Here is a 26,197-nt window from a genome sequence, read left to right as displayed (position 1 = left end):
GTAACAGTGACTTCAAGGGAGGAAAGTGACATCAGCCCCAGGTGGATAGAGTGGGCACTGCGACTGGATGCGGTGCAAAACACTGGGAGATACCATATGCTCCGATTAGGATCGGCTTGTATTATAAAAAAGAAAATTGCATTTACAACCCAATTAAAGCAACGTCTAGCCCATCATGTTCCACACAGCATAAATGAAAGAATAGTGTTGTAAGTGGCTCCAGTAATATTTAGCCCATTGGCCCACATCTGCGTTGTGGGTCAATTTTATATCCATCAAACACACTTGCAGGATGTTTGCACAAAATGTTCTGCTCTCAAGGTTCTGCATAATAAAGCACTGTCACCCCAGTCTATCCATTCCCACTGATACAGCAAGGTCACACAAGTCTATCCATTCCCACTGATACAGCACCGTCACCCCAGCCTATCCATTCCTACTGATACAGCGTCACCACCCCAGTCTCTGAGGGTCCGCAAGGAGATGGGACACTTGCTCTGTAAGCCCCTTACCCCTATCCTTACTAGCTCACTGCACTCTAGGGCAGTTCCCTTAGATTGGAAGGAGGCTAATGTAGTCTCCATCTTTAAAAGGAGTTAAGACAGACCCAGATAACTATATGCCCATTAGTTTGACATCAGTATTAGCAAAGATGCTTGAGGGAATCATTAGGCATGCAATATATGACATTGTCTACTTAAATTTCCAAAAAGCTTTCGACAGGTACCGCATAAGAAGCTTCTCTACAAGATCGAAGCCTCCAGTATTAGTGGCAATATATTGAGCTGGATTGAGAACTGTCTGGAAGATCGTAGGCAGAATGTAGTCGTGGATGGATTTGGAGCTGCTTGGGGACTGATCACCAGTGGTGGCTCACAGGGATGTGTTAGGACCATTGCTCCTAGTTATTTTTATTAATGATCTAGATGTAGGTGTTGGGGACACAATCTGCAAGTTTGGTGATGATACTAAGATTTGTGCGAGTGTCAGGACTGTAGATGATGCACGACTGCTTCAGGCAGTTCTTGACGCGTTGGGAGATTGGGCTTGTGACTGGCAAATGATGTTTAACATAGAAAAGTGCAGTGTTATGCATGTGGGCAGGATGAATGCTGAACATACATACACCATTCAGGGAAAAGCATTCATGCAGGTATAGAAAGAAATCTGGACGTTTCAATGCATAGATCTTTAAAGGTTCATGAGCAATGCTGCGAAGCGACTGCTAGAACGCATAGGGCGTTGTGTACTTACAAGACAATTGACTATAAGACAAAGCATACTATTCTGTCCTTATACAAGATCTTTGGTCAGGCCTCGGTTCAGTTTGGATCTCCTCACATGGTGGGTGATATTGAGGCTATGAAAAGGGTGCAGAGGAGGACCACAAAATTAATTTTTAGTTTGAAGTATCTTAGTTATCAAGACAGGCTAAAAGAGCTGCGACTCTAAGAGAAACAGTGACTTAGGGGTGATCTGATTGAGGTTTAAGATAACGAAGGGAATAGATTGTGTTTGAGTATCATAGTAGGTACAGCATAGCAGGCGGCCATTCAGCCCATCATGCCTGTGCCAGCTCTTTGAAAGAGATATACAATTAGCCCCATTTTCCTGCTCTTTTTCCACAGCCCGTAATTTTCTTCCCTTCAAATATTTATCCAATTTCATTTTGAAAGTTACTAATCAAATCTGCTCCCACCACCCTTTCAGGCAGTGCATTCCAGATCCAAGGGGAATGGAACATAAAAGTAGAGATGTTTTGCTACAGTTGTACATGGTATTGGTGAGACCACATCTAGAATACTGTGTGCAGTTTTGGTCTCCTTATTTAAGAAAGGACTTAATTGCTTTGGAGGTGGTTCAGAGATGGTTCACTCGACTGATTCCTGGGATAAGGGGGTTATCTTATGAGGGAAGGTTGGACAAGTTGGGCCTGTATACACTGGAGTTTAGAAGAATGAGAGGTGATATTATTGAAACATTGGATCCTGAGGGGATGTTTCCCCTTGTGGGAGAGGCTAGAACGAGAGGCCAGAGTTTAAAAATAAGGGGTCTCCCATTTAAGGTGGAGATGAGGAGAAATTTTTTCTCTCAGGAGGGTCGTGAGTTTGTGGAACTCCCTTCCCCAGAGAGTGGTAGAGGCAGGGTCACTGAATATTTTCAAGGCTGAGTTAAATAGATTCCTGATTAACAAGGGAGTCAAAGATTATCGTAGGTAGACAGGAAAGTAGGGTTGAGGTCACAATCATATCAGCCATGATCTTATCAAATGGCAGAGCGTGCTTGAGGGGCCGAAAGGCCCACTCCTGCTCTTAATTCATATGTTCGTAGATCATTATGACTCACTGCGTAAAAAAACATTTCCTCATTTCGTCTCTGGCTCTTTTGCTGATCACTTTAAATGAGTCCTCTGGTTATCGACCCTTCTGCCAATGGAAACAGTTTCTCCTTGTTTACTCTGTCAAAACCATTCATGATTTTGAACGCCTCTATCAAATCTCCCCTTAACATCTCTGTTCTAAGGAGAACAACTCCAACTTCTCTAGTCGCTCCACATAACTGAAGTCCCTCATCCTTGGTACCATTCTAGTAAATCTCTTCTGCACCCTCTCTAAGGCTTTGACATTCTTCCTAAAGTGTGGTGTTCAGAATTGAACACAATACTCCAGCTGAGGCCTGACCAGTGTTTTGTAAAGGTTTAGCATAACTTCCTTGCTTTAGTAGTCTATGCCTCTTTTAATAAAGCCCAGGATTCCATATGCTTTTTTAACTTGTCCTGCCACTTTCAAAGATTTGCGTACATACACCCACAGATCTCTGTTCCTGCACTCCCTTTTAAAACTGTACCATTTAGTTTATATTGCCTCTCCTCATTCTTCCTACCAAAATGTATCCTTTCACACTTCTGTTAAATTTCATCTGTCATGTGTCTGCCCATTTCACCAGTCTGTCTACGCCCTCCTGAAGTCTGTACTATCCTCCATGTTGTTCACTACATTTCCGAGTTTGTGTCGTCTGCAGACTTTGAAATTATACCCTCTATACCCAAGTCCAGGTCATTAATATATATCAAAAAAAGCAGTGGTCCTAATACTGACCCCTGGGGAACACCACTGTATACTTCCCTCCAGTCTGAAAAACAACCGTTCACCACTGCTCTCTGCTTTCTGTCCAGTAGCCAATTTTGTATCCATGCTGCCACTGTCCCTTTAATCCCATAGGCTTTAATTTTCCTAACAAGTTGATCATGTGGTACTTTATCAAATACCTTTTGAAAGTCTATAAACACACATCAACTGCACTAACCTCATCAACCCTCTCAGTTACTTCATCAAAGAACTCAATCAAATTAGTCAAACACGATTTTCCTTTAACAAATCTGTGCTGACTTTCATTTATTAGCCTATGCCTTTCAAGTGCCAATTTTGTCCCAGATTATTGTCTCAAAGTTACCCCAATGTGTTAGGCTGACTGATCTGTAAATGCCAGGTTTATCAAACTTCCCACTTTTTGAACACGGGTATAACATTTGCAACCCTCCAGTCCTCTGGCACCGTAGGGAGGATTGGAAGATTGTGGCCGGAGCCTCTGCAATTTCCAACCTTACTTCCCTCAGTAACCTAGGATGCATCCCATCTGGACCGTGTGACTTTTCTATTTTGAGTACTGCCATTCTTTTAAGTAACTCCTCTTTATCATCTATTTTTATCCTATCCAATACTACCATGATTTCAAAATCATGAAGTGTTTAGATATAGAGCAAATAAAGAGAAACTGTTCCCATTGGTGGAAGTGAAGAGAACCAGAGGATACAGATTTAAGATGATTGGCAAAAGAACCAAAAGCGACATGAGGAAAAACTTTTTTAACGCAGCGAGTAGTTATGATCTGGAATGCACTGCCTGAAAGGGTGGTGGGAGCAGAGTCAATCGTGGCTTTCAAAAAGGAATTGGATAAATACTTGAAGGGGAAAAATTTTCAGGGCTACGGGGAAAGAGGACTAACTGGATTGCTCGTACAAAGAGCCAACACGGGCTCGATGGGCCGAATGGCCTCCTTCTATACTGTTACCATTTTATGATTCTACCTCTTCCTTTATTGCTACAATGGCAGCATCCTCTTCTCTGGCGAAGGCCATGCAAAGTATTCACTTAGTACCTCAGCAATGCCCTCTGCCTCCACAAGATCATCTTTTTTGTCCCTAATTGGACCCCCCTTCCTTTGAGCACCGTTTTACTATTTATATGTTTATAAAAGACTTTTGGGTTCCGTTTTATGTTAGCTGCTAATCTATTCTCACTCTCTCTTTGCCCTTATTTCCTTTTTTAGATCTCCTCTGTACTTTCTGCATTCAGCCTACTGTATTATGAACCTTATTGTCATAATTTGTCATAAGCCGCCTTTTTCAGTTTCATTTTAATCTCTATATCTTTAGTCATTCAGGGAGCTCTAGCTTAGGATGCCCTTCCTTTCCCCCTTGTGGGAATGTGTCTACTCCGCACCTGAATCAACTCCTCCTTGAAGGCCTCCCATTGTTCAATTACTGTTTTGCCTACCAAATTTTTGATTCCAATCCACCTGGGCAAGATCAAGACTAGACAATTTATTCCAATTAAATAGATTAGGAAGGAGCAGGGGTCACAATCTCAAGTTATTTAAGACCCGATCTAGGTTAGATGTCAGGAGGTGGTTCTTTTCCAAGAGAATAGTGGACCTCTGGAATTGGCTGCCGGCTCGTGTGGACGACGCTGATTTGTTGAATTCCTTCAAGCAAGAGCTGGATCATTTCTGGCTGGCACGGAGTTCACCTTGTACAAAAGGTAGGTAGTGCATAGCATTAATCAGGGCCAGAACGATCTCTTGGACTAGTTTTGATCGCCAAAGGGTCATAAAGGAATTTCCCAGATTTTTTCCAAGGGCAGGTCGATTTGGATCTCTCATCTCCTGTAGTTAAGGGGGCACAGTAGCCTAATCCAGCAACAATGCCCTAGCTATGAATATCCTTCCTAATTTCCAAGGTGGGGTAGCACAGACTCCAGTTGGCCCCTTTCCATCACACTGTGGCAGAGATCAGCAAGTCAGCAGAACCTCTCTTTTTTTCTTTGCAAGATGTGGACTAACCCGTTTCCAACGTTTTCCGCTTTTGTTTCATATTTGCAGTATTTTTCCCCCTTATTTTTTTTATTCGTTCATGGGATGTGGGCGTTGCTGGCGAGGCCAGCATTTATTGCCCATCCCTAATTGCCCTTGAGAAGGTGGTGGTGAGCCGCCTTCTTGAACTGCTGCAGTCCGTGTGGTGAAGGTTCTCCCGCAGTGCTGTTAGGAAGGGAGTTCCAGGATTTTGACCCAGCGACGATGAAGGAACGGCGATATATTTCCAAGTCGGGATGGTGTGTGACTTGGAGGGGAACGTGCAGGTGGTGTTGTTCCCATGTGCCTGCTGCTCTTGTCCTTCTAGGTGGTAGAGGTCGCGGGTTTGGGAGGTGCTGGCGAAGAAGCCTTGGCGAGTTGCTGCAGTGCATCCTGTGGATGGTACACACTGCAGCCACAATGCGCAGGTGGTGATGGGAGTGAATGTTTAAGGTGGTGGATGGGGTGCCAATCAAGCGGGCTGCTTTGTCCTGGCAGGAATTGATCCAAGTATTTGGACAATTTTGAAATCTGCACAAACTCAATTCATTTAGTACCGTCTATTACCTTATTTATAATAATTTTACAACCCCAAAATAGTACAGTGGAACATTTGTTATACACACCAGTTATCCACCTTTCTAAGTATGTATGCAAACGGCTGTGCGATCAAGCCGGCCGTGCGCGCATGCTGGCCGGCAAGCGGCTAAGAGTACCGGTTTCTTTTGTTATTTGGGTTTGTCTTAATTCCCATTTCTAAGTATCGCTGTACCACATGTGTAAAAATAAAATTTGGGGACTCTCAATTATCTCCTGATTTCTATTATTTCCTCTATTGTGGACAATAATTAAGTCAGCAAAACCGAAGATAATTTGGTATGCTCATGTGTTTTAATAGAGGAGGTGTTTCATTATATGGCTAGAAACTGCTTTGTAGTTGATTATCAGTTTTTGTATAGATTTCAGACCCTTGAAAACAAAACCAAAAAATTGCAAATTGGTTTCATCTCCAAACTCTTAACATTTCAACAGTAGTAATCATTGCAATACAATTCTCTGTGCAGTCAGAGCAAAACTTTGAGTGGTTAATTGACTCACACATTAGTGTGCACTGCAAGCATAACTAAACGCTCCTTGCTAGAAAACAAAAGTTAGGCAACACATTTAGAATACATGAAACAGCACCCTGCATACAACGATATACATCTCACACTCAAAATGAATATTAGTGGTGTACATTTGGTTCAATAAGGATGTTTTGTTGGAATTTTTTTTAATAAAAAGCAGAAAGCAGTGACAAGTATTATTCCACATCTAGAGCATGAGAAAATGGATACAAGAAGGAGATGTGGCTGAGATCAATCAAAAAGGGCAGGCTTGTAGGGCCAAAAGGCCCAAAGATTGTTCCTAAAGATGACCTTGTTTGTAGAGTACCACTTAAATAATACAGAATTCTGAAAATGACCCATCCCTTTGGCTAACCCACATACCAAACCAAGACATAATTTAACCCTGGACACCAAATACTTGACATTTACAACACCTCGGGAGTTTTTCCCAGTGCCGCCCCCAACCCCCTTTAAAATTGAGGTTTTATCATCTACCTCAAAGCAGTGGCCATAGCATGCTTGTGGTTAAACCCAGTGAAAAATATGCGGAGCTCGTAGAAATTGATTGAGATTTCAAATTTGAGTGACCTGTTAATTTTAAAACCAGTTATGGTTAGCTGAAAAGCTGGGACCAGGATTAGGGAATGCACAAGTAAAACTACTTTTACATTTTAAATGCACAAAATAAATCATAGAAATTTAAGGCACATTGCGACTGTGCTGGCCGCAAAAGAGCTATTCAGCCTAATCCCACTTTCCAGCTCTTGCTCTGTAGCCTACGGCACTTCAAGTGCTTATCCAAGTGTTTTTTAAATGCGATGAGGGTTACTGCCTCTACCACCCTTGCAGGCAGTGAGTTCCAGACCCCCACCACCCTCTGGGTGAAAAAATTTCTCAACTCCCCTCTAATCCTTCTATCAATTATTTTAAATCTATGCCCCCTGGTTATTGACTTCTCTGCTAAGGGAAATAAGACCTTCATATCCACTCTATCTAGGACTCTCATAATTTTATACACCTCAATTAAATCTCCCCTCAACCTCCTCTGCTCCAAAGAAAATAACCCCAGCCTATCCAATTTTTCCTCACAGCTAAAATTCTCCAGTCCTGGCAACATCCTCGCAAATCTCCTCTGTACCCTCTCTAGTGCAATCACATCTTTCCTGTAATATGGTGACCAGAACTGTACGCAGTAGTCAAGCTGTGGCCTAACTGATGTTTTATACAGCACTAGCATAACCTCCTTGGTCTTATATTCTATCCCTCGGCTAATAAAGGAAAGTATCCCATCTGCCTTAACCACCTTATCTACCTGTCCTGCGACCCTCAGGGGGTCTGTGGACATGCACTCCAAGGCCCCGGTGTTCCTCTATACTTCTCAGTATCCTACCATTTATTGTGCATTCCCTTGCCTTGTTTGCCCTCCCCAAATGCATTACCTCACACTTCTCTGGATTGAATTCCATTTGTCACTTTTCTGCCCAACTGACCAGTCCATTGATAGTTTCCTGCAATCTACAGCTTTCCTCCTCGCTATCAACCACATGGACAACTTTTGTATCATCTGCAAACTTCTTGATCATGCCCCCTACATAAGTGGGTTGGATACTGTGACACAACCAGAAAGAATATATCCATCACATTATGGATTGCGTAACTATGCAATTATCTTGCAAGGTGGCATTTTACCACTGTACTACATTCTCCTGTGGAAAGGGAAACAAGTTTAATAGAGATGGAACAGTTGGCCACAGGTCCATGTTCCACCCATTCCATTACAGTGCATGTTTGTGCTCCAGTTCACCACCCTGGCATCTGGTGCACTGAACCTAATCAAACAGAAAGTCGCTCATCTTAAATCCAAAATGTTACACATTTTTCAGGGGCACTTACCATCACTAGACAAGCTTTGGGGACCAGGTCCACAGTGACATCACCAGGTGGGGCAACGTAACCCATCACAACTGACTCCCATACATCAACAGTCAATACTGCAGGCTCCAGCAGAATCCATTAAAGTGGTGACTAAAATTAATTTGCGGTTATTGCCGCATTACTATTTCTCCCACTAGGCAACACTTCCACCCAGGTGTTGCCAGCACTATCCCACAGTGCTGGTAAAAAAAAGAGCTAAACTCACCACTCTCTGATGCAAGGGCAAACTATAAACAGTCCATCCCATCCCAAGTTACAGGCTCTTCCTCCTGTAACCCTAGAATTCTAGAACTGTGTCTTTTTTATATATGTAAAACAAAAATTGCAGAGGGCTCTCAGTGTTCAAGACTAGAAACACTTTTCCATTTGTTGCCAGTCAGGCATGGGTATCCATCAGCTGCAGAGTTAGACTCCCTCTACACTGCCCTCAATAATTCCAACTGAAGCAGAACCCCCTCCACTGCACCAGTGTGACATTTCCATTTTCCACACTGCCAACAATCACAGTTCCACTGAACGAGACTGCGAAGTGGACTTGCACAACCCTGGGTTGTCGAGACTGCCCAAAGTCGTTTCACTTCGGAGCCTTTCAGTCTATCAATCTGCATCGGATATGAATCAATGTCCTAAGGATGCAAGGAAAGCGTGCTACCCGGTGTCACTAAGCTTCTGTGTACCTTTTTTGCTTACATTTGTTAATTCCTAGAATATTAAGTCAATGGAGCGGTAGCTAGATTTCAAGATGCCAAGAGATGAACTTGTGAACTTTTTCCTGTGACAATTTTTTTTAAATTATTCGTTCATGGGATGTGGGCATCGCTGGCAAGGCCAGCATTTATTGCCCATCCCTAATTGCCCTGGAGAAGGTGGTGGTGATGAGCCGCCTTCTTGAACCGCTGCAGTCCGTGTGGTGAAGGTTCTCCCGCAGTGCTGTTAGGAAGGGAGTTCCAGGATTTTGACCCAGCGATAATGAAGGAACGGCGATACATTTCCAAGTCAGGATGGTGTGTGACTTGGAGGGGAACGTGCAGGTGGTGTTGTTCCCATATGCCTGCTGCTCTTGTCCTTCCAGGTGGACGAGGTCGCGGGTTTGGGAGGTGCTGTCAAAGAAGCCTTGACGAGTTGCTGCAGTGCATCCTATGGATGGTACACAGTGCGCCAGTGGTGAAGGGAGTGAGTCTTTAGGGTGGTGGATGGTGTGCCAATCAAGCGGGCTGCTTTGTCCTAGATGTTGTTGAGCTTCTTGAGTGTTGTGGGAGCTGCACTCATCCAGGCAAGTGGAGAGCATTCCATCAAACTCCTGACTTGTGCCTTGTAGATGGTGGAAAGGCTTTGGGGAGTCAGGAGGTGAATCACTGGCTTGTTGGTAATGGTAGAGTGAGGAATATGCCAGGCCATGAGGTTACAGGTTGTGCTGGAATACAATTCTGCTGCTGATGGCCCACAGCGCCTCATGGATGTCCAGTTTTGAGCTGCTAGATCTGTTCTGAATCTATCCCATTTAGCACGGTGGTAGTGCCACACAACACGTTGGATGGTGTCCTCAGTGCGAAGACGGGACTTCATCTCCACGAGGGCCGTGCAGTGGTCACTCCTACCAATACTGTCATGGACAGATGCATCTGTGACAGGTAGATTGGTGAGGACGAGGTCAAGTAGGTTTTTCCCTCGTGTTGGTTCGATCACCACCTGCCGCAGGCCCAGTCTGGCAGCTATGTCCTTCAGGACTCGGCGAGCTCGGTCAGTAGTGGTGCTACTACTAATATGCTACTGTGTAGAACGTGGATGGACTAAACGCAAACATCGCCCAAAATTTGAGAGCGCTAACTAGCTATTCAGAGGAAGACAAGAAAAGCTTTGATGAAAAAATCTGAAACGGACAGGCCTGTTACAGGTGGGTCCTAGTTAACATGCAAGTCTCCGCTTATACCCACGATTATAATGGAGCAACAAAAAAACTATTCAGTACATGTAATCTCATCAAACCATGCATATTGAAGTAATTGAAAGCAAACCCTGAAGTGAAATCTGAAATACAAAGGATAAAAAAAATCTTGTCAACTGCAGATTAGTTGTCAATCATCTTGTTGCAATGATGTCATTCATTAATCCTATGGTTTGAAAATCATGTGCTGCGCCCTGCCAGATGATATTGGTTCTTGCAGATGCTGCTGGTAACTTCCATGATGGCGCGACAGGTTCATCCAATGGGCGACTAAGTCATGCAGACCAGGAAAGTCCCAGGTTGTATCCTTGGTCTGTGCCGAATTAGCGCTAAGCTGCAATATGGTTTGGATGCTTCAATTGGTCTCAGCACCCCTGCGTTGGAGAAAGAACTGGCCAAAGCTCCCAAACCTGATCGCTACCTAGCAATCCTTGCCAGAAGTAAGCACGTGTGGATATTTGAGCAAGACAGAGTGAGCATCAGGTTCAGCCGTGACACCTCACCCACCCCCACGTGCATATACTCAGCCACCCACCCATGTACACTGTCAAATAGCCTGCTGACGCTCACTATCAAGGTTTAGTTCAATAATGACTACTTGGCTAAGGTCTGAGGGTAGCCTGCAATCTGGAACAATACCCCAGCATGAGTCAATATCTGCAGATGAAGAATGTAGTAAATTGGCAAGGAAAAACAATGGTGCTGCTCGCACAAGCAACACGTGAGGCTTATTAAGCATATCAGATCAGATATACTTTAAATGCAGTGTAATAATCCTATTACTGTCCACTGGTTGGTGAAAAGCGTTTTATACAAATGGAGGTGAAGTTTACCCATACTGCTTCCACATGGTCAAAAAAGTAAAAGTCCATGGGATCCAAGGGAAACTGGCAAGTTGGATGCAAATTTGGCTCAATGGCAGGAAGCAAAGGGTAATGGTCGACGGGTGCTTTTGCGACTGGAAGGCTGTTTCCAGTGGGGTTCCGCAAGGCTCAGTACTAGGTCCCTTGGTTTTTGTGGTATATATTAATGATTTGGACTTGAATGTTGGGGGGGCGCTTGATCAAGAAGCAGGTGATACAAAAATTGGCTGTGTGATTGATAGTGAGAAGGAAAGCTGTAGACTACAGGAAGCTATCACTGGACTGGTCAGGTGAGCAGAAAAGTGGCAAATGGAATTCAATCCAGAGAGGCGCTGTGGGCCATCAGCAGCAGAAGAATTGTATTCCAGCACAATCCTGTAACCTCATGGCCCGGCATATTCCTCACTCTACAATTACCAACAAGCCAGGAGATCAACCCTGGTTCAATGAGGAGTGTAGAAGAGCATGCCAGAAGCAGCACCAGGCATACCTAAAAATGAGCTGCCAACCTGAAGCTACAACACGGGACTACATGCACGCGAAACAGCGGAAGCAACATACTACAGACAGAGCTAAGCAATTCCACAACCAACGGATCAGATCAAAGCTCTGCAGTCCTGCCACATCCAGTCATAAATGGTGGTAGACAATTAAACAACTAATGGGAGGAGGAGGCTCTGTAAACATCCCCATTCTCCCTTGGCAACGGGCAGTTGCAGGGGCAGTCTGTAAACACCATGTATTGTTCTATATGTATAAATGCGTAGGCTTCAAGGAGATCCTGAACATTTACCTGAGGAAGGAGGAAGTCTCCGAAAGCTTGTGAATTTAAAATAAAATTGCTGGACTATAACTTGGTGTTGTAAAATTGTTTACAATTCTCAACGATGGCAGAGTCCAGCACGTGAGTGCAAAAGACAAGGCTGAAGCGTTTGCAACCATCTTCAGCCAGAAGTGCTGAGTGGATGATCCATCTCGGCCTCCTCCCGAGATCCCCACCATCACAGAAGCCAATCTTCAGCCAATTCGATTCACTCCACCTGCTATCAAGTAACGGCTGAGTGCACTGGATACAGCAAAGGCTATGGGCCCCGACAGCATCCCAGCTGTAGTGCTGAAGACGTGTGCTCCAGAACTAGCTGCGCCTCTAGCCAAGCTGTTCCAGTACAGCTACAACACTGGCATCTACCAGACAATGTGAAAAATTGCCCAGATATGTCCTGTTCACAAAAAGCAGGATAAATCCAATCCGGCCAATTACCGCCCCATCAGTCTACTCTCAATCATCAGCAAAGTGATGGAAGGTGTCGTCGACAGTGCTATCAAGCGGCACTTACTCACCAATAACCTGCTCACCAATGCTCAGTTTGGGTTCCGCCAGGACCACTTGGCTCCAGACCTCATTACAGCCTTGGTCCAAACATGGACAAAAGAGTTGAATTCCAGAGGTGAGGTGAGAGTGACTGCCCTTGACATCAAGGCAGCATTTGACAGAGTGTGGCACCAAGGAGCCCTAGTAAAATTGAAGTCAAAGGGAATCAGGGGGAAAACTCTCCAGTGGCTGGAGTCATACCGAGCACAAAGGAAGATGCTGGTGGTTGTTGGAGGCCAATCATCTCAGCCCCAGGACATTGCTGCAGGAGTTCCTCAGGACAGTGTCCTAGGCCCAACAATCTTCAGCTGCTTCATCAATGACCTTCCCTCCATCATAAAGTCAGAAATGGGGATATTTGCTGATGCTTGCACAGTGTTCAGTTCCATTTGCAACCCCTCAGATAATGAAGCAGTCCATGCCCCCATGCAGCAAGACCTGGACAACATCCAGGCTTGGGCTCATAAGTGGCAAGTAACATTCACGCCAGACAAGTGCCAGGCAATGACCATCTCCAACAAGAGAGTCTAACCACCTCCCCTTGACATTCAACGGCATTACCATCGCCGAATCCCCCACCATCAACATCCTGAGGGTCACCATTGACCAGAAACTTAACTGGACCAGCCACATAAATACTGTGGCTACAAGAGCAGGTCAGAGGCTGGGTATTCTGAGGCGAGTGACTCACCTCCTAACTCCCCAAAGCCTTTCCACCATCTACAAGGCACAAGTCAGGAGTGTGATGGAATACTCTCCACTTGCTTGGATGAGTGCAGCTCCAACAACACAAGCTCGACACCATCCAGGACAAAGCAACCCGCTTGATTGGCACCCCATCCACCACCCTAAACATTCACTCCCTTCACAACCGGTGCACTGTGTAACATCCATAGGATGCACTGCAGCAACTCGCCAAGGCTTCTTCAACAGCATCTCCCAAACCCTCGACCTCCACCACCTGGAAGGACAAGAGCAGCAGGCACGTGGGAACACCACCACCTGCACGTTCCCCTCCAAGTCACACACCATCCCCGACTTGGAAATATATAGCCGTTCCTTCATAGTCGCTGGGTCAAAATCCTGGAACTCCCTTCCTAACAGCACCGTGGGAGAACCTTCACCACATGGACTGCAGCGGTTCAAGAAGGCGGCTCACTACCACCTTCTCAACGGCAATTAGGGATGGGCAATAAATGCTGGCCTCGCCAGCGACACCCACATCCCATGAACGAATAAAAAAAGTGTGAAGTTATGCATTTGGGGAGGGCAAATAAGGCAAGGGAGTACACAATAAATGGGAGGATACTAAGAGGTGTAGAGGAACAAAGGGACCTTGGAGTGCATGTCCATAGATGCCTGAAGGTAGCAGGGCAGGTAGATGAGGTGGTTAAAAAGGCATACAGGATATCTTCCTTTATTAGCTGAGGCACAGAATATAAGAGCAGGGAGATTATGCTAGAACTGTATAAAACATTAGTTAGGCCACAGCTTGAGTACTGCATACAGTTCTGTTCACCACATTACAGGAAAGATGTGATTGCACGAGACAGGGTACAGAGGAGATTTACGAGCATGTTGCCAGGGTTGGAAAATTTTAGGTATGAGAAAAGATTGGATAGGCTGGGGTTGGTTTCTTTGGAACAAAGGTGGCTGAGGGGAGATTTAATTGAGGTGTATAAAATTATTGATGGGACCAGAGTGGATAGGGAGGACCTATTTCCCTTTCCAGAGGGGTCAGTGACCACGGGGCATAGATTTAAAGTAATTGATAGAAGGATTAGAGGGGATCTGAGGAGAATTTTTTTCACCCAGAGGGTGGTGGGGGTCTGGAACTCACTGCCTGAAAGGGTGGTAGGGGCAGAAACCCTCATTTAAGAAGTACTTGGATGAGCACTTGAAGTGTTGTAACCTACAGGGCTATGGACCAAGTGTTGGAAAGTGGGATTAAGCTGGATAGTTCTTTTTCGGCAGGCACGGACACAATGGGCTGAATGGCCTCCTTCTGTGCCATAACTTTCCATGATTCTATGCTCAGCAGAAAGGAAACCATTCTGTAATTATTAGAAGTTACAGAGCAGTATGGGTAAGCTCCACGTCCATTACTGCGATTTTGACTGAGTCAGCTTGCAGAGGTAGCAGATGAGATAAAGTAAATTATAGAAACGAAAGAACTAGTGGGTGGGAAATAGTGAGTAACTTCATGCGCTTGGCAGTGACTCCCACCATTACGCTTTACCAAACCCCCATGATAACCTACGTACAATCCAAAACTGGACAACCTCCTCCTCTCCTCCCCCTCCCCATACAAGTAGTGCAAAATATTATAAACAAATTAATTGAGCAATAATTATAAGGCTATAATCTAAGGTGAGGATTTAAACTAGGGCTGTATTTGCTAAAGCAGAGAAGGTTAAGGGGAATCTAATAAAAGTATTAGGAGTTTCGAAAGAGTCCGAGAGGGTGAAGAGTGAAAGATTATTTCCACTGGTTGATGAACCAGTAACAAGAGGGCATAAATTTAGGATTAGTACTGAACACTTAAAGGGTGAGGTTAGATTTTTTTTCCCCTCTATGTAAAAGGTTATTAGATATGGAATAAATTACCTTAAGTGGCTATTGGAGCAGGATCAATCAAGACGTATAAGAGGGATTTCGATAATTTTTACTTTTTAAGTGACTGAAGAGTACACAGAAAGGACAGGGAAATAGGATCAGAGTAAATAGCTGATGTGGAGCTACCACAGACTCAGACATGAAGTGGCCAAATGGCCTCCTTCTGGTCGAAACTTTTATTCTACGAAATGACAGGCATTAACTCCATGAATAGATTTTTGTTTTATTTCAAACTTTCAACATTTGCAGCTTTCGTTTTATTTCTTGAATAAATTTATTGATTTATAACCACTCCCAGTGATCAATTATTTGCCATTTAAAAACAGACATTTTAACCTACTCTCTGGCTGTAACAGTGACGAGTCTATAAGAGACCACATACAGATCCAGTTAATGAGAGCACTCAACAGGGCATTGCTCCAAGTGTCAAACCACAGGTAGCCCCATCTGGTATTCATTGACTTGGGTCAACGACACAAGTGTTACTGCTTGAAAGAGCGTGGCGCTGCTTCAAAGATGTAGTCTTCTGTTACTTTTGCTTCTGGTAGATACAAATTCCCAGCACATTATTGGAAGAACTCAAACATTTCCCAATACAGTATTAAAACATTTTATTGAAGGAATACTACAGGAGGTGCCCTCAAAAGTCATATTTATGAGCCTTCCCTCATTTAGTACAAGATACAATTAGAAAAATCATTTTAATAGACAATTTCCTTCCCACAAAACACACCAAAACTACAACTTATATTCCATGCCCTTCCTTTTACTCAGATTCCTGTCACAACGTCTCCCCCCAAAGCCTTCTGGCTTTCTCTCACTGAACCACGTGGGCAATCTTTCCTCCAATTCAGGAAAGGATGCCTACTCGGCACACAACATTTTTTTTGGAGGACGCTCTGCAGTGATTTTTGTTTGCAACATCAAAGTCACGGATTTGCATTATTCACCTGGAACTGATGCTCAGAGGCTCTACTGCCACATGCATTGGCACACTAGACATTTCTAAGCTTCCCTGCTTTACTACAGCATTTGCAAAGGATGCGTGGTTACATTATTTCACAGTTTTCAACAGTCAGAAAATGTGAGGTGCGGGCAAGAGAGTTAATTAGACAGATTCTATTCTTTTCCAAAAACTCATTGACCTCAGTGGGGGTTCCACATTTATACTCAAAAGATTTACAATATTTAAATCGCAACATTTCAATGCGCACTGGGTATTTGGGACACCTGACTGTCCCTATTTGTTTTTAGATGGGGGTGACCCTTCAAAAAAATGTATGATGACATGGCAGCCTTCAATGCTGAGTTTAGCCCTTCCTGAAATCATCGTACCGAACCTCAGTGACATTTTATAACAGCACCGGTCACTGCCGTCCCAGTGGGCAACACTTTGAAAGCTTTTCACCTCAGACCTGGGTATACGTCCATGATACCCCATGCAGCAAGTTCCAGAACTTATGCACGTTTCTTGATAGCCAAGCACAAGGTAAGCACTGACGTGAAGCAGACCTCACAGAGAATAGAGACCAAAACAAAATTCAGATGTGAAATAAGTTAGTAAATAATCATATGCAATATGGCCAAGTATATTCTACTTCAAAGCATATAATACAACACTGAGGCACAACTTCACGAGATGTCCTTTTCAACTTTAACCTCTTACCTTCGCAAATGCGATCAAGACGTGCCCGCTTTACTTTGTGTTTGTCCATGACGGGCACGGACATGAGGGCTACAGGTCAGAGGTCAGCACGACGATGACTGAAGGTGGATTAGTTTTTATCCACACCAAAAACCGGAGACACCAGACATCAAAATTCACAGGTTTCAATATTCCCAAAAGCTCCTGTTAGCCTGTTTTATTAAAAAAAAAGATAAATTTAAATAATCTCCAGTAAGGAATAGGTAGGATTTCCCCCTCCCCCAAGTTAATTCCCACATGTGGCTCAGCCAAAAAGCATTTTCAGCACTGCAGATGACAAGTTAGTGTATACAGATGACAATTCACCATCACCATGCTGCACCACTCACTCACCCCATACCAATCATCCTATGTTTGTCTGACTCCCATATGAGATAGCAAGTGACATTCGAACATTAATTTGATGTCCCAGTCTATGTACACAGTGTAATTTCATAAGAACAATCCACAACTCCCTGGTTACCCAATTGCACACAGAGCACAATCTGAGGTAGCTCCAGGTTGCATGGCTTAAGCCACACTGTTGTAATTCTGAAATAATTTAGACGACATGCTCCCCTAGCTGGCCTCCCACCTTCCACCCTCTGTAAATTTGAGCTCTTGCAAAACTTTGCTGCCCGTATCCTAACTCGCACCAAGTCCCATTTACCCATCATCCCTGTGCACGCTGACCTATATTGTTTCCCGGTCCAGCAACACCTCAAGTTTAAAATTCCTATCTCGTATTCAAATCCCTCCATGGCCTCGCCCTCTCCATCTCTCTAACCTCCATCAGCCCTACAGCCCTCCGAAAACTCTGCATTCCTCCAATTCTGGCCTCTTGTGCATAACCGATTTCCTTCACCCCACCAGTGGCGGCCGTGCCTTTGGCTGTATGGGACCTAAGCTCAGGAATTCCCTCCCTGAACCTATGCACCTCTCCTTCCTCCTTTAAGACGCTCCTTAAAACCTACCTCTTCCCTGATCCAATATCTTCTAATGCGGCTTGGTGTCAAATTTTGTCCGATAACACTTGTAAAGCGCCTTGGGATATTTTACGTTAATGGCGCTATATAAATGCAAGTTGTTGTTGTTGTTACATAAAGCACAGAAGTGGGGCTTGAGCAGTTTAATATTGTCATTTGAATCCAGACATGAGGTCACTGCCTCAATGACTCCCATGCATTCCTTTTGATTTCTGCAATATACACTGTAGAGTTGGCAGCACACTGGATGCGACGGTGGACAGATAACCAGGGAACTCCCTGGACTTAATCCTTCACTTGTGTACGTTATGCATTAACGATCTTGATGTGATCGCTGCAAATCCGAGTGATAATCTATATATCATTGCAAACTTCAGTAGGTAGGAGCACTTCCTGTTGAAACTTTTGAATATAGCAACTGACTACAGTTCTCAGGAAGCAAAGGCTCCAACAGAATCTTTGACTTGTCTGGGCCTGGATAAGGCACCACCCAGGCCTCTGCACATTTTTTCCCCCTCTTGATAATGTGATTCTTTCTTCTTCCAAAGCTGTGGATTGGGTTACAGTTTCACAGGTGGCAATCATTGTCTGGTATCATGCCCTAGTGGCTGTTCTTCATGCATGGGCCTCGGCAGTGAACAATGGAGAGCTATTAGACTGTGGAGGGCATCACAGCTGCACCCTATCCTATCCTCACCTGACATTCAAGCATGCATTTCCAGCAAAGGTTGCCGGGTAGTAATCAGAAGCAGGGATTCAGGCGGATTTCCCTTCTCTGGGGACCAATTGTAATATATACCTACCGCTGCTCTGGCAGAGGTCAACTAACTCAGCACAGATGGGAACTGAACCCAAAAGCTTCCTGATCTGTATGGCTCAAAGATGATCCTTTTACCCCCGAGCCATTGGGGAAGCTTCCTTGCCTGTGCACAATTAAAAGTAATAATGAGATTCCAAATTAAACGCAGAGTCACTGGACAACTGACAAAAACCACTGGCCCTGCTTTCACTATGGCTCAGCGTGTAGCACAAAGCCAAAGCAGACCAGGAAGGTTGCACGTTTGGTCAACTAGTTGCAATGAATTAACTTATCGCAGTCATGGCAGCAGTGGGGCAGTGGACCCCAAGCAAGGGTCATAAGTAGGGGAGAAAAAATTGGCACTTCTTAAAAAATTTTACTATTTAGTAAACAGCAGGAGGAAAACATCACGTGATAAAATAAGGCAGGTCCCACATTCAATCTCCAGTCTGTGCTGAGTTAGATGATCAGGGAATTTTTTAAAATATATATATATATATATATATATATATATATATCAGAAATCAAAGCCAAGAGGAGCAGGGAGGAGGAGTGCAGAAGTTGGATTTTCTTCCTCTTTCCCACCCACCCCGAAAGATAAGCTCACTGACCCACTCACCAACCTGACAGTACTGTTCCTGAGCTAGCTGCTTGGAGACACATAAAAGCAACACCAAAGCAACTTATACCCCCATAGTCTCTCTTTCCTGCTGCCTCCAATAAGCAAAGCACAATGGGTCTGCTCAAAAACTGCCCTGAGCAATGCAACAGTATAAGAATAATCAGAGGTGATCCACTAATTGTATGAAGCAGCATAGAGCCACAGATGCCTCAAAGGATCTGGCAGATAGAACAATGTTAGGAAATCAAGTGAAACTTGTGGACTCTTGCTTTCCGCAGTGGGGAGGGGGTGGGTGGAGATAGAGAAGCAGAAGCAAACAGACTGACAGCTAGCATCAAACTCAAGAGATCTCTACAACGGCTGAGGTACTGGAAATGCTGAACTGAGAAAAGGCACTGTTGTGTTGTAATATTTCACGGGGTAAACGATCAGTTCGACGACAAACAGCTGAAGTACAAGCACCCGAAGACAATCTTTCAAATCCTACAGAAGAGCACATACAACGTATAAACAAGGGTGCAAGAGATTGTGGCTGTAGCTAGCTACTACCAGCAAGTGAAAATCAAATGCAGTCAACGGTCACTTTGCTGATCCGTGAAATTACCAACAGCATGCATAAAATAAAGTATAAGCATCAAGTCTCTGCCCTGCATGCACAGCTGGGATTATTTCAGACCAGTCGTCATGATTAATCTACACTTCCCCCACCCCCACGTAGAATTAAGCTTCACTGCTGAAATCAGGTGTAAAGAAGACGCTTGGTGCCTGCCCCATGGAGATGGAGCTCTGGGTTGTTCTTGTGCACCTCAGAGCTGCATTACTGGAGGCCCAATAGAAAAAAAAAAATCAGCAGCACATTTTCCCTCCTCAACCTCCGTAGCCTTTGACACAGTGGACCAAACCATCCCCCTCCAATGCCTTTCCTCCACTGTCCAGCTCAGAGGGACTGCCCTAGCTTGGTTCCACACTTACCTTTCCGATTGTCGCCAGAGTATCTCCAACAATGGCTTCTCCTCCTGCACCATTACCATCAGAGTCCCCCAAGGAACTATTCTTGGTCCCCCCCTCTACATGCTGCCCATTGGCAATATCACCCAAAAACATGGGGTCAGCTTCCACATGTACACTGACGGCTCCCAGCTCTACCTCTCCACCACCTTTCTCGATCCCTCCACTGCCACTATGTTGTTAGACTGCTTGTCCAACATCCAGTCTTGGATCAGCTGCAATTTCTTCCAGTTAACCATTGGGAAGAATGAATCCATCATCTTTGGCCCCCACCACAAACTCCATACCCTCCCAATGATTCCATCCCCTGCCCCAGACACTGTCGCAGTTTGAACCAGACTGTTCGCAACCTTGGCGTCATGCTTGATACAGAGCTGAGCTACCAAGGCAATATCCTCTCCCATCACAGAATACCTACCTCTATCGCCATATCGTCTGCTGAAACCCTCATCCATGCCTTTGTCAATTCCTGACTCGACAGTTCCAAAGATCTCTTAGCCGAGCTCTCATTCTCAATGCTCTGTAAACTTCAGCTCAACTAAAACCTTGCTGCTCTTAGCCTATCCCGCACCAAGTCTCACTCACCCATCACCCTTGTCCTCATTGACTTATGTTGGCTCCCAGTCCCCCAATTTAAAATGCTCATCCTCATGTTTAAATCTCTTCATAGCTTTGCTCCACCCCATCTCGAACCTCCTCTGCCCTACAAACCCACCCATTCCCCTTCCTCCGTCCCTCTTATTAATTTCTGTTCCTCCAACTCTGGCCTCTTTTAGTCGCACGATTGGCAGCCGTGTCTTTATCTATCCAGGCCCTATACTCTGGGATTCCCTCCCGAACCGCCTCCACTTTTCCACCTCTCTCTCCTCTTAAAACCCATCTCTTTGGCCAAGTTTTGGTCACCCCTCCTAATATTACGTTCTTTGGCTCGGCATCCGTTTTTCTGATTACACCTCCGTGAAGCGCCTTGGGATGTTTAGGAACATTAAAACGCAAAATATAAATGCATGTTGTAAACTACGGGTGAGGGAAAAGAGCAAAGACACAAACTAAATTCCACCCACCGGTTTTCCCTCCCTTGACCCGGGAGCAATTGTAGCACGTATACCGTACCCCATCTGAAATCAGCCAACACACACTGGAGCTGGAACCCAGGCAGGGGCTTTCCTGGTCTGTGTGACTCAGAGATGGTGTATTCACCTGAGTGTTTGGTGAACTAAGACACTTCCCATTAACAAAATACACCAGATAGATACACACTCAGGGGTTCATGCACACACCCAGCTTCCAGCACCAATGATTGCACAGTTTGCCCTCTTCTGTTACCAGCTCGACTTAGATCAGCAAATTCAGCACATCAGGGATAAAACTTTACATCTCTGAACAGCTCAATATCGCTTTATACATGGAATCATCATAGTCTTGCAACCGATACAGAAGCAACATCAGAGTTAGTACATGCTTCAGACGATACTCGAGATCCAGTATTGAAGTTAACCTTTAAATAGTTTCTATTTTCTTTCGTAAAGTAAAAATCAGCAATGGAGGCACAACAATTGGCTTCAGTGCCTCCAATTATGGAGAGGTAGACAAAGAAAAACAAAAATTAGGCAGTGTTCCTGCACTTTAGCATCAATAGAATCATAGAAAGTTTACGGCACAGAAGGAGGCCATTCGGCCTATCGTGTTTGCGCCGGCTGAGAAACGAGCCACCCAGCCTGATCCCACTATCCCGCATTTGGTCCGTAGCCCTGCAGGTCACGGCTCTTCAGGTGCACATCCAGGTATTTTATTAAATGAGTTGAGGGTTTCTGCCTCTACCGCCCTCTCAGGCAGTGAGTTCCAGATCCCCACCACCCTCTGGGTGAAAAAAAGTCCTCATTTCCACTCTAATCCTTCCACCATTCACTTTAAATCCATGCCCTCTGGTTAATGACACCTCCGCTAAATGAAATAGGTCCTTCCTATCCACTCTATCTAGGCCCCTCAATTTTGAGCACCTCAAATCAAATCACCCCTCAGCCTCCTCTGTTCCAAGGAAAACAACCCCAAGCCTATCCAATCTGTCATCATAGCTAAAATTCTCCAGTCCTGGCAACATCCTCGTAAATCTCCTCTGCACCCTCTCTAGTGCAATTACATCCTTCCTGTAATGTGGTGGCCAGAACTGTGCACAGTACTCAAGCTGTGGCCTAACTAGTGTTTTATACAGTTCCAGCATAGCCTCTCTGCTCTTATAGTCTATGCCTCGGCTAATAAAAGGAAAGTATCCCGTATGCCTTTTTAATCACTTTATCTATCTGTTCTGCTATCTTCAGGGATCTGTGGACATGCACTCCAAGGTCCCTTTGTTCCTCTACATATCTCAGAATCGTCCCATTTATTGTGTATTCCCTTGCCTTGTTTGCTCTCCCCAAATGCATTACCTCACACTTCTCTGGATTGAAATCCATTTGCCACTTTTCTGCCCATCTGACCAGTCCATTGATATCTCCCTGCAGCTTTCCTCCTCACTATCAACCACACAGACTATCTTTGTGCCATCCGCAAATTTCTTAATCACGCCCCCTACGTTTAAGTCCAAATCATTAACGTACACCACAAAAAGCAAAGGACCTAGCACCGAGCCCTGTGGCACCCCACTGGAAACAGCCTTCCAGTCACAAAAACACCCGTGGCCATTACCCTTTACTTCCTGCCAATGAGCCAATTTTGGATCCAATTTGCCACATTCCCTTGGATACCATGGGCCTTTACTTTTTTAACCAATCTGCCATGTGGGACCTTGTCAAAAGCCTTGCTAAAATCCATGTAGACTACATCAATTGCGCTACCCTCGTCGATCTTTCTGGTCACCGCCTTGAAAAATTCAATCAAGTTAGTCAGACACGACCTCCCCTTAACAAATCCGTGCTGACTGTCCTTGATTAGTCCGTGCCTTTCTAAGTGACAGTTTATCCAGCGTCCCCTGCTGAAAAGAGCACGTGTAGAAGTGTGGCAAGGAGAGGACGGTTGAATACGGTGCGAACATACACCATCGAGAATCATGTATAAGGAACAGCCACTTGGGCAAAGGATGCCTGTTTCTGCTTGACTGTACCCCAACAACAATCACCAACTTCAAGAGAAACTTGGGACTGAGGGAATATTTATTAAATGACACTTATATAAAATAAGCAAAATAGTACAACCACTGATGGACACTAGTATCAGCAGCATTTTAAAACAGTTGAATAAAATGAAAAGCGTACTATGTGCAGTGCCTACATACTTATTATGTACCAAGGGAAGCAAAGAAGATAGAAAATTCCTATACTCTTAAAAATCAACACCAACCCATAATACTTCCACACGATGACACACCAGTTACTGGTAAATGACGAGATGGGTTTCACAAGTGTGAAACACCAGAGCAGGGATAGCGATTTGGCATGGCAAGACATCTTGTAACTTTCCTCACATACCACCTAGCGCGATTTGCTGCCAGAATACCATAATTCTGCTCAAGTTCCCGGGGCAATGCAAATGCCCATTTCTAAACTGGTCGCATCAATAATAAATCACTTGCCCACTCACCGGTTACGAGCACACAGGGTAGACAGTGGTAGTCTCTCCTAGCTCTGTAGCTGGGATATTCAACCTTTTCAAACAGTGGGCTAGATTAGTGCTAGAATGATTAAGTCACTCAAGTAAGGCATAATCATGACCGAGACCACTGGTTTATGATGGTTGAATAGATCAAATTCTATATCTGTATGTGCTTAAGGGGTTTTTACAGGTGTTTTGGGGATCTTGTTTGGTGATACCATCCATTTTTCTGCAAAAACTACAAACCAGTGGCCGTTATCATGATTATACACCCACTCCAACCCTCCATCTTTCTTTCACTATTTGTAGTTATTGAATCAGGTCATTTCTGCCTCCTTCGCTTTTGTTTTTAATATATTAATTCTCAGGATGTGGGTGCACCAGCTAAGCTGGCATTTGCTCCCCATCCCTAGATACCCTTGAGATGGTGGTGGGCCACTTTCTTAAACCGCTGTGTGGTGAAGATGAGCCCACAATGCTGTTGGGTATGGAGATCCAGGATTGTGACCCAGCGACATTGAAGGAACGGCAGTATATGTCCAAGTCGGGATGGTGTGACTTCGAGGGGCATCTGGAGGTGATGGTGTTCCTATGCATCTTGTCCTTCTATATCTAGACAATTAAATTGACTGCAGGAACGTTTTTAAAAAAATGTTCAGGGAGAACCCCACAGGCTATCGTTAAACCCAGTTTGGTACTGCACTAAAATTACACTCCATGCATCATCAAACCAATGTGATGTAAGTCTTCCAACCCAAAAAAAAATCACACACCTCTTCATTCCAGTCAAGTAGGGCCCCAATTCTGGATTTACATTACAACTTCTGCATTGGTGCAAAGTTGAAAACAAACACTTTGCAGCAACTAAATCTATAGGATAAATGGACCCTGAAAGAGAGGGACATATGCAGTTCTCAACACAAAAAACAGAAAATTATTTAATTGCTAAATTTGACAATTTGCAGGTGAAACCAGATGAAAACTCAGATTTTTTTTTTAAATGCAGGAACTTATTCAGTGAAAACTGGAAAAAGATATATTTTCAATTTGATTCATATTCCTAGGGTGTTAGATTAGCAGTAGAAAATGCCGGCTGGCTTTATTGATGTAAACCCTTTTTTAGCTGTGTGAAACAACTCGTGATGAATTTTAAAGACCAAAAACTCTTCCCAAGATCCAGAGTAGTTATAACTTTTCTCTGGTCCTACTTAAGGTGGGCCTTGGAAAGTTTAGAATCGCAACAACGCTGTGTAACTATAGGAAACGAACACCGACTGCACAGACTTTAAACCTCTCCCCAGCTCCCTTAAAAATGAGGAAGATCCCCTTCTCATGCTGAATTTATTCGTTACCTTAATCTTTTCTCTTTCACAAAAGTGCTCTAGCTCTTAAACCATGCTGCTTCCTGTTGGTTCCCACAGCGAGGCTGTTCCTACCGGAAATACAAAGAGAGGGAAAAAAAACAGATTATAAATAAATAATAAAAAGCGTGCTTGCTGCCACTAAGTTTATTAAAGTTCAGACAGGCGGACTCAAGAGGGTGCGCGCTGCTTGCCGTCCACAGTAACAGCTTCGAGACGCGATTGCTACACTCACATCGGTAACACCGCGTTCCACACTCACTCTCGCTACAATGTTGCCGCTCCACACATCCAAGAAACCTCGCGCGTGACGACCACGCACAAGAGCGCGCCGGCGTCACTCTACGACACCAGGCCCCGCCTCCCTCCCTCCGGCGGCGCTCTTCAACGTGAAGCTTGTCTCTTGACGTCACAAGCGGCTTTGTCCGTGAAGGGATTCCCAATCCGGGGGTGGCGAGATTACCCTCAGAGCCGCACGGTCGGGGAAAATATTGACCATTTCGAATCTTCCCCGCCCCGTCATGTTTTTTTCTCACGGTTTATACCCGGGGTGTTAAACATACGGTCCGTGGGCCGCAGACGTCCCCTCAGAGGCGGACTGGCTGCCTGAGGGAATTTTCCCGAAGTGTCCCCTTTCTCTCTCTCTCTCTCCTCGCATCCCGCGGAAACCTTGACAGCTGAAATTGGAACTCTCTCGAACTGTTTGAGTGCTCGGCTCGCGCCCGTTCTTCAACCAGTGTTTCCGAGCTCCTTGCCTATCGCCCCCACCCCGCGGCACGCGCTGTTAAGTTCCGAACACACCGCGCTTTTCCCGTTGGGTTTTGAGTCCTCAACACCTCTTCTCTCTCTCTCTCTCCCCCCCCCCCCCGGCTCGTGCTCGCTGTTCCTCCAATCACAGCTTCACCTTTTTCCCGCTCTCTCCAGCCGCTCGCGCTTTTCCCGTTGGGTTTTGAGTCCTCAACACCTCTTCTCTCTGCCCCCACCCCCGGCTCGTGCTCGCTGTTCCTCCAATCACAGCTTCACCTTTTTCCCGCTCTCTCCAGCCGCTCGCGCTTTTCCCGTTGGGTTTTGAGTCCTCAACACCTCTTCCCCCCCCCCCCGGCTCGTGCTCGCTGTTCCTCCAATCACAGCTTCACCTTTTTTCCCGCTCTCTCCAACGCTCGCGCTTTTCCCGTTGGG

The 26,197-nt window shown here is 44.9% G+C and overlaps 1 protein-coding gene across 3 annotated transcripts in view; it reads right to left on the bottom strand.

The window, feature by feature from the left end:
* Positions 1–25,362, bottom strand: part of LOC137332572 (C-terminal-binding protein 1-like) — a 92,758-nt gene extending 67,396 nt beyond the window's left edge. Inside the window, exons 1-3 of one of the 3 annotated variants that reach the window (XM_067996499.1) lie at positions 25,281–25,362; positions 25,010–25,089; positions 16,637–16,827 (exon numbers count right to left, since the gene is read on the bottom strand). In XM_067996499.1, the coding sequence (XP_067852600.1) occupies positions 16,637–16,700 (64 nt within the window). In that variant the 5' untranslated portion in view covers positions 16,701–16,827; positions 25,010–25,089; positions 25,281–25,362. Of the gene's footprint in view, positions 1–16,636; positions 16,828–25,009; positions 25,090–25,253 lie in introns of all 3 variants that reach the window. The other 2 variants (XM_067996498.1, XM_067996501.1) reach the window with 2 other exon arrangements.
* Between the last annotated feature and the right edge of the window lie 835 nt (positions 25,363–26,197).

This window comes from Heptranchias perlo, chromosome 14, assembly GCF_035084215.1.
Source record: "Heptranchias perlo isolate sHepPer1 chromosome 14, sHepPer1.hap1, whole genome shotgun sequence".
Taxonomy (NCBI): Eukaryota; Metazoa; Chordata; class Chondrichthyes; order Hexanchiformes; family Hexanchidae; genus Heptranchias; species Heptranchias perlo.
Note: the sequence above shows the minus strand (reverse complement) of the source record. Positions and strands in the feature narration are given on the sequence as shown.